The sequence below is a fragment of the Clinocottus analis genome, unplaced genomic scaffold (genome assembly GCF_023055335.1).
Source record: "Clinocottus analis isolate CAN_PGR_092001 unplaced genomic scaffold, fCliAna1.0.p SCAF_27, whole genome shotgun sequence".
Classification (NCBI taxonomy): domain Eukaryota; kingdom Metazoa; phylum Chordata; class Actinopteri; order Perciformes; family Cottidae; genus Clinocottus; species Clinocottus analis.
Window position 1 is genome coordinate 3432392 of NW_027176009.1, and position 9136 is coordinate 3441527.

The window sequence follows — 9136 nt, forward strand, 5'->3', positions numbered from 1 at the left end:
GTCTATAATAATGAAACTCTGACGGGGGTCTACTTTTACTTTTGATACTCAGGCTTACATTTTTAAGCACAATTTCAAATGCAAGACATAATATATTTAAATGGCGGTGTTTGATCTGAGTTCTTCTTCCACCAATGCTGACGGAGAAAAGGGGTATTTTATTTCGGATGAGTTGACGCTACTGTATAACGACTGTTATCCGCCTCAACTCCGTAGAGCATGAATCCCAATACATACATGTACTACATTATACGGAGTGGATTTGCAGTTTTCTGGACTCTACTTTTCTTAACAACAAACATCTTGGATGGTGGAGACAAAAAGCAGAGCATGAAGGGAATCAAATAATATATTCGTCAGATGGCCAGAAACACTCAACAGAATAAATGCGGTCTATTCACAAATAGGTCAAATAAGTGTCTTGCTTTGCCTAAAAAATGCTCAATTACGCAACTAAATGAACTGTATGATGGAGTAATCATCTTTTAAATCATTATGCAATGATTCGTCTTGCATAGTCAGAACTAAGAACAAAGGTCTGGCTGAACTCCTACACTAGTATGATAATGCTACCGCTCTGGCTTTTAAAAACATGTCTTTAATCCATTCACTATTATCATCATTGTGTTGGAAGACGCCAGGAAGCAGCGGCGGTCGGTACCACGGCCGAATAGATATTGCATGATAGCGCTAATAGAAAGGGAGGAGATGAAATAGGCAGTCATTGGCTGTCTTACACCCACAGTCTACATCCGGGTGTCAGAGGAGGACAGCTTAGCGCCTAGCAACAGAGTCTCCTCCTCCGCCCAGGAGCAGAGCATCGCCTCACTGCTCCGCCAGTCCTGGGAGCCAACACACCGTACTGCTGGAGACCCGTATCGCCGCTCCTGCTGAAGGGAAGCGAGGCACAGGAGCACGAGATCCAGGAAAAATGACTCAATGGAACATTTCTAAATGGACTCTGGTGCTCAGAAACAGTTTGTCCAACATCAACACAAAATATGAATTCATTGTAGTAGCTTCAAAGAGACGATGATTATTAAAAAAAATCAGATTTTTTATTGAATGATATGTGTGCTCTTGGAGTGGTAAGTAGTCTTGCAACGTAGTCTAGCATTATAGAAAAGTCTGAGAGCTAACTAAACATGATTATATATATTGTGTAGATATCTTCCTAGTCATTCCTCTCATTATTGAACAATACGTGTGTATCGTTCAATAATGATACAACACACTGAATGCAAACAGAAGGACAGACACATGCTACCACATCTAAATGATACAACACATTAGGAAATTGAATTGCTTTCCCGCTATTTGTGCTTTATCATTACATTCACTGGGTTTATGTAAAAAAAACACACACACAAAACTGCTACATTACAACTTATATTATATGTTTGTATAAAATATATTACATCCTATGTCGTGAATTATTACAAAGTGTTAATAATGCTAAAATAAAAAGTGCTTTTACAGTATCATTTGAAATGTACAAATCTGTATATATATATATTTACAGGTAACGTATAGAGTGGTTGTGGTGCCGTCTCGCATGTGAAGCTAAGGTCGCTCACGTGGACAACAGAACAGGCTCCAGCCGAGCGGCCAGTATCGGTTTCAGCACCCTCCCCTCTCCTTTGAGCCACATACAGTAGTTCACTCTCTCTACTCTCTCTCCCTCACACTATCCATGTGAGGTATGTGGTTTGACTTCACAGGAAATTGTCTCACATTCTTCATATTTCTTGTCTATCCAAGGTTGTCTGCAGGCAGCAGGTGGACGTTGAGACACAAAGGCGTTGGCGGAGGAGAGGTTTAGCAGACAGTGTGGTGCGGCGACAAGGTGCTGTCCAGGGTTTCGGTTGGGGACAGATCTGAACTCGAACTTTTAAACATGGATGAGATGTGAAAGGCCTGAGGAACACACAACACAAACACACAAGCCACACCTTAAGATTTTAACAGACGATGACATCTGGACATGCATAAACTCAAGCACGCACGGTTATACTGACCACCCAGTAAGCAGTGAGGGCTCCCTGTATGTAGCCGGTTAGCACGTCGGACGAGTGGTGCCTGTGGTCTGAGATGCGGGTCAGACCCGTGTAGACCGCCAGCAGAACCAGGAAGAACTGCAGAGCCGGCCTGAGCAGCCGAGCACCACGCCATGTCAACCGCGCCTGAAGGTAAAACTACATGGCAAAAATCAATGTTAGTGTACGGAACAATACGGTCAACGTCTGTTACTGTAAATAATGACTACGGTTCTGCAGTTTACGTTATTCATGAGTGGGTTATTTAACATTTATGAAAAAGCTGAAATCCTAATGTCATACTTTATTACTATACTGGCATTTACCTCAAACACTCTCATATTAGAGATTGGCCTTTTACTGTATTCCTAATTATTGTATTAAGTACAAATATGTATATTTTACCAGAGTTGATATGTTGTGCACTTTTTAAATTCTATTTTGAGTTTCCTGTGCTGCTCAGCATGTCTTCCCTTGTTTAGAGTCGAGCCTCATCAGCTCTGCCTTTGTGTTGCCAGTCCTCGTCATCTTGTTACCCAATCATCGTGTTTCCCTCCTTATTCCTGCTACATACCCACTCCAGCTGGTTTTCCAGTGTTTCTACTTTGTTTCCTTGTTGGAAAATAAACAGTTTATTGTTTAGTTTGTGTGTCCTGCATTTGGGTCCATCTGCCTGCTTCAAATGTGTCAGTTGATGCGCTCTGTGCCAATATTAATTCAACATGTTTGCCTCGGTTGGATTATTTTAATCAGTACAGCCGGGTGCCTTACTCCCTTCTCTGTGCTCTTTGAATGTGTTCATTAGTAAGTATAGGATGGATGCAATTTGTGGGAACTTGATTGAATACGAAGCCTAATACTTTGATTTTAGGTTAAGGCCCCTCTCCAAGACAGAGCCCGAGACGGGTAATGTAGGTGATACCTCTGATCAGATGGGGCACGTTTAAGCAGCCTGAGGCAGCTATTTATACATTCCTGACTCAATGTCTCACGTTTTTGCAGGAGCGCCCTTAGCGCCTTGAGTTGAAGCTTTTTTTCTCTCTCATTGTGATGACCTTTGCTGGACCTACGGAGGCCTGGAAGCAAATTAGTGCGATAGATTTCGGTAAGTTCTCGTCATTCATTTGAACTGACTATTAATGATCAGGTCGCGTACATTTAAGAAAATGTTATTTGGTCCTGAAAGCCTTTATTATTTGGGTTTAGTGTTGTTTTAGTCAAGCTTAAACTATTACGAGACAATGTGCACTTATTTAAACTGCCACCAACGTACTTGCCAAGTTGCCACACAGTGAACATGAGGCTGGTGATCCTTGTCATTGAGTCTTAGATAAACACTGTCAAACACAAATGTATTACAGTTGGTCCGGTCATTATTTAAATACTGGCTAATTTCCCTCCAGATTGAGAAGACGCAATGTGTCCAATACTGAACACAATTCAGTGCTTCCAAGATTTAAAGTTATGGTGATCATGGTCTTGGATGTGCCTTGTTTTCCCTTCTTACCCTTTTTAACAAGCAAGCCAAGACTGCCCCCACACACACATACCCAAGATGGCACACACATTATTATGCTGAATGCACACATGTACATCAGGCACTTGCCCAGGGACACACTACCATAAACACATATAAATAAAGGAGCTTGCACACAGACACACACACACACTCTCACACACACACACACACAATGGAGGAGAGCAGTGAGGCGGTGAGGCAAGGTCACACTCCTCCCACAGCAGAACAAAGCTGTCTCTGTTTGTCCCATTTCTCCTATTAGTCCCTCTCTTTCTCTCCCTCCTCTTTTACTTCTCTCTCTTTCTCGCTCTCCTCTTTCATTCCCTCGCTTTCAGCTGCTAACAGGGCGGATGATGGCTCCCTGTTTCATTTATTCTCTTCCTGCATTTTATAGAGAGATGGTAATTGGAAACTTAAGATGTTGATTTGTGTTTGCCAGTGTGTGTGTGTTTGTGTGTAGGAAAAAAATGTGACAGATTAAGAAAATAATACTCACTGCTAAATAGAGCAACGTGTACATCGCAAAGGAAGCGTGACCAGAGAAGAAGGACTTCCTAAACAAATGGAGAAGTATTTAGAATAATACAGAACAAAAGCATACTACACTTTGTACATTAACACACACACACACACACACCTGGCCTCCTCTTCCAACCGGTGGTCGCGCTGGCGGCATGTCACTGTTGCGACGTAGGTTCCAGGTGTGCAGTTAAGCGATGCATAGGTGACACCGCACACAGACAGGAAGTGCGGTCGCAGCCGCCCGACACTCAGCTTGGCCATGTTGGTCAGTGATTGGCCGACACAACAGCCGAACAGGAAGCAGCCCAGCTCCTTGTACAGAGAGGACACATACAAGTTCCTCACGAAGGCCTTGGAGCTGACGCCTCTGAAATGAACTCGGTAACACTCCCCGAGGGCGATCTGGAGGTGGAAGCACAGTCAGAACTGTCATATTACATCCTAACGTCGCGGAAAATGAACAACGGACTCGACCGGCACGACAGGGACGATCATTATGATGAGTACTCACAGTGAGGCCGGTGATGATGATGCCGCCGGCGATGAGTAATTCATCCGGTATGGCCTCTCGATGCAGATAAGGATAGGTGATGCTGGGGTCCCCGCATATAAAGCCCCTCCTGTAGGGACTCACTGCCTTCAGCTCACATGCAAAGAAGGGGATGGAAGCTGCACGGGAAGAGAAGGGAGATAATTTGATAGCCCAAGGATCACCAGTGGGAGTGTAGACATTTCTCTTTGTGATGGGAAAGTGGAGATGATGCGTGGGAGGAGAAAAGAGGAGCAAAACTAGAGGATGAAAAAAAATGCAATTTTAGTTCAGAAGAACCAAACATGCATGCATGTCTTTCCAGCTCTTAGCCATGTGAAATTCTGTGTCATCTATATATGCGTGCAGAGAAGGGCTGGGTGTCGTTTTAAATTGCCTGTAGAGGTTAACGCTTTAATTTCCCCCAAAAGAGCCTTTTAAACTAATCAATCAACCTCAACTTCATGTTGTATCTAATGCTAACTCGGACATGTGAGCATTCTAACATGCTAAACTAAGATGTGACAATAGCTGACATTAATGTTAACGCTGTTATTATCAGCATTGTTAGCATTTAGTTCAAAGCGGTACTCTGCCAAAGTAGAGCCTCACATGGCTGATAACTTGGCTGTAAACTCTGAACAAATGAAGCCAAACTTATTCAATTTGCAATGTTAATAATATAAAAAGCAGCAAGGCCAGGACTTCGCAGAAGTAAAATATAGCCTCAAACCAACAAAAAACATTTAAATAATCTGATTAAATAAAGAAAAAATGTGTTTTTGAGACGACAAAAGCATTAAAGTTGGATGCCAAGCACCGGTGCACACATGACGCCCTCAAAAGAAGGAGGTAACTCAAATTCATTGCTATAATAAAACTGGGAACATGAGATGAGGAGACTGAGGGAAGGTCCAAAGAGGAATAGTTTTACAGAAAAATAAGGGTGGGAACCTTGACTTATTTTCTGGAAACAATGCTTTGAATTGTGCGTGTGTGTGTGCGTGCGTGCGTGCGTGCGTGCCTGCGTGCGTGCATGTGTGTGTATTTCTATTGATGAGAAGAGAAAGGGGGTTGTTTGTGACAGTTCTCTTCCCTACAAAACAAAGAGCAAATGCCGCAGCAGACCAGAGCCAGAACCAGCCTCACACTGTCTGTTTGTCTCTTGAGTGTTTACCCCCCCCCTTCTCTCTCTCTCTCTCTCTCTCTCTCTCTCTCTCTCTGTATCTCTGTACTGCATGCCTGCACACATACAGTAGAGAGAGAGAGAGAGAGAGAGAGAGAGAGAGAGAGAGACAGAAAGAGAAAGAGAGAGAGAGAGAGAGAGAGAGAGAGAGAGAGAGAGAGAGAGAGAGAGAGAGAGAGAGAGAGAGAGACTTCATATGTCAAATCTGTTGTTAATACAGACTATCTCTCCGTCCAGCTTTTTCCAATTAGCCAACATTATATAACCTCCTCTAGTCATATATAGGGACCACGGTAGGGAGCAACAATTACACACACACACACACACACACACACACACACGCACACACACACACACACGCACGCACACGCACGCACGCGCACACGCAGTGGATCGTGCATGTATTTATTTATACCAAACACAATTCCCCCTGGCCTGGCTCTACCCTGAGAACTGGAGGTTGTCATGGAAACTGCAGAATTCCCTGGGCAATGCACAGAGCAGCTGGCAGTGAGCGCGCATGAGTGGAAACAAGAGAGCAGGGGTAGATGGAGACACAACTCGAGAAACTTTCTTTCCTTCTTTCTACGCATAAACTCGGTGTTAATCTGCGGCTCGACCACGCGCCTGGTCGTCACACCTGACTGTGGTCGCCGTCTTTGTTGACTAAATAAAAAGGGACGGAAACAAAGCGGAACAGAACTCAACGAGCAACAGTTCACGCAGAGACTCTATAGGAATTAATGCAAATGTTCAAGGGAGTTCACTTGTAGTTTCAAAGTGAAATGAAATGGCTGTGTGAACAAATATGCAGCCAATGATTACTTTAGAGTTGAAGAATAAAATGTACGCAAATGGTGAAAACGCCCATGAGGATCACATCAGATGTTTGTTTTGTCTGAGCAACACAACACGAGTCTAGTGATATTCACCGTACAAGAGACAATGGAGAAGCAAATCCTTGCCATTGAGAAGCTGGTGCAATGAATACTCAGCCCTTTTGCTTAAAAAAATGATCTAAAAGCTATTTGTTTCATCTTTAAAAATGCATACATGGGTAAAAGACACTTTAAATCATACCGACTGTTAACTTACTATTCTCAATTGACGTATGAGTGGAAAAAAATAACAGAAAAATTGCAATCCAATACCAACACCAGCCTCATTGACCACAGAGTCTATCAGCACCTCACACCAAACAACTGTTAACTTACTGGTAAGTTGGGATGAATTCAACTGTACAGGTGCTTTGGTCACATTGAGTTCCCTCTTGGTCCACTTGAACAAAGTAGGTCCCAAGTGAAACAGTATGCTGATGTACATTCTGATATTTACCCAGGCAAAGGCAGAGGAGGTCTAAGCCGACCAGAAGTTTTCTTTTGGATAGAGCCGGACCCGTTATCTCTATGAGTTTCTTCTCCGTGTCGCTCTCCATCCCCATCCCTGCCGCGGACAGGCTGCTCTTGTTGTCCGTCAGTTTGAGCTGGAGCTCCGCGCTGGACACGCACACGCCGGCGCTCTGCATCGCAAATGTATCCAACATGACGAGTGGCTGCGGACGGAAGCTCGGAGTGAAGAACTTGTTGGCATCAGAAACTTGGGAGCGCCCTTGAACTACTCATGTGCAGAGCTGCGGAGCGACTGGAAGTATAGGTGTAAGTCCACAAGTTGACAAAGTATCTGAAGTGCCCCTCCACGCCACGCGCCGCCCCGAAGTCAAAGTAAAGTGTCTTTTTTACGCATTTTGAATTTCATCACAGAGTCTGCAGGGCTCGCCCTGACTCGTTGCAGGGCACCCGTCACCTTGAAGATATGTCCCACGGTGGAGCGGAAAAAACTCCAAACTGGTTGTGCAACAGACAGACGCTCTCTCTCTCTCTCTCTCTCTCTCTCTCTCTTCTCTCTCTCTCTCTCTCTCTCTCTCTCTCTCTCTCTCTCTCTCTCTCTCTCTCTCTCTCTCTCTCTCTCTCTCGCTCTCTCTCTCTTCCTCTTCTTTGCGCCCATAAGGTACTTAATTGAGGATGAGGCAATCGTTTCCATTACCTTGAGAGGAAGTGCATCAAACGCATCAGTCACGGTGACGAAGGTTTACCCACATGCTTTAATATGGGATATATTTCTTCATGATCTACCTTTCACCTGGAAAACTACAGTAAAACTAAACAATTCAACAGTAATGCAAGGATTAGACAGTATAGCCAGGGTGTTATTTATATAGCTGCTTATTTTTCCTCATATCTGTAAATCGTAGTGACTATTTTCATTTCCTTCCTTGATATTTAAGCATCATGGCACATATCCAACAAGGAATTTCTGCTTTCTATTTGGTCATCGCTCAAATGGGCAATTCATTAATAAATGCTTAATAAAAAGCAAAGGACAAGAAACAGCAGATATTCTGTGTGTGTGTGTGTGTATGTGTGTGTGTGTGTGTGTGTGTGTGTGTGTGTGTGTGTGTGTCTGTGTCTGTGTGTCTGTGTGTGTGGTGTTGCCGTCTGACTTATGAGATGAACTTTGGGTGAGGGTCTACATGTTGTCAACACTGGACAATGTCCTACATGGGACGAAGAGAATTAAGTCAGAAAACTCACTTTGTCCTATGACCCTGTCCCAAAAATAGTTCTTTTCTTTTCTTTGGGTAGAGGAGTGGTTGTTTGGGAGTCACAGTGAGGCCCACAAGTTTCCACTAACAACGTGAGAAACGTGTGGAAGCGCATTGCATTCACTGGATAAAAAAATAGACCCCTTTTCTCGTAATTACGAGTCCTTAATGTTTATTTACGAGTGTGGCTTTGTTACTTTTTGCCATGTGATCTCTTGACTGTGGCGACAGAAAAGCTGACATGACTGACATGCATGATGGAGTTGTTGTAATCGAAACCTAGTTTAACTGCCATAAATATTATTTATGTTATTTTATAATCTTATTTTTTGTTTTTCTACCTGTTACTTGAATATTGATTTTGTTTACACGTAGGAACTATCTTTTCTGTTTATGTTGTGCTGGGACGCATTTCTTTGTTACACGCTCCTGAAGACATGTAGCGAGCGGTAAACGGTTTTCAGTACTATGCTAAAGAATGCAAGTATTTTTTAAGTATTTTTGTTTGCCAATTTGGACTTAATTTCCCTCTGGTTGTGTGCAGCCAGCGAGTTCGACGGTGGATGATGGAAGGTGGATGATGGAAGGTGGATGATGGAAGGTGGATTGAGGATGTTGGCTCTACAAGAGAAGAATAAATCCATCAGTAGCAAAGAACTAAGGCCTCGTGTATTTCCTGGAGGGGAGTTATAGTCGAACTCGGACCTGCGTGACCGTTTCCTGATGTGCTTTGCAAGACAGC

The 9136-nt window shown here is 43.5% G+C and overlaps 1 protein-coding gene across 1 annotated transcript; it reads right to left on the reverse strand.

The window, feature by feature from the left end:
* Positions 1–1069: 1069 nt before the first annotated feature.
* Positions 1070–7608, reverse strand: LOC137795138 (phospholipid phosphatase 3-like). Its single transcript, XM_068592444.1, has 6 exons — positions 7128–7608; positions 4589–4746; positions 4193–4479; positions 4052–4109; positions 2019–2195; positions 1070–1917 (listed from the first exon to the last, which is right to left on the reverse strand). Exons 1-6 carry the CDS (start codon positions 7333–7335, stop codon positions 1819–1821), a joined length of 987 nt encoding a protein of 328 aa, XP_068448545.1. The 5' UTR covers positions 7336–7608; the 3' UTR covers positions 1070–1818.
* Between the last annotated feature and the right edge of the window lie 1528 nt (positions 7609–9136).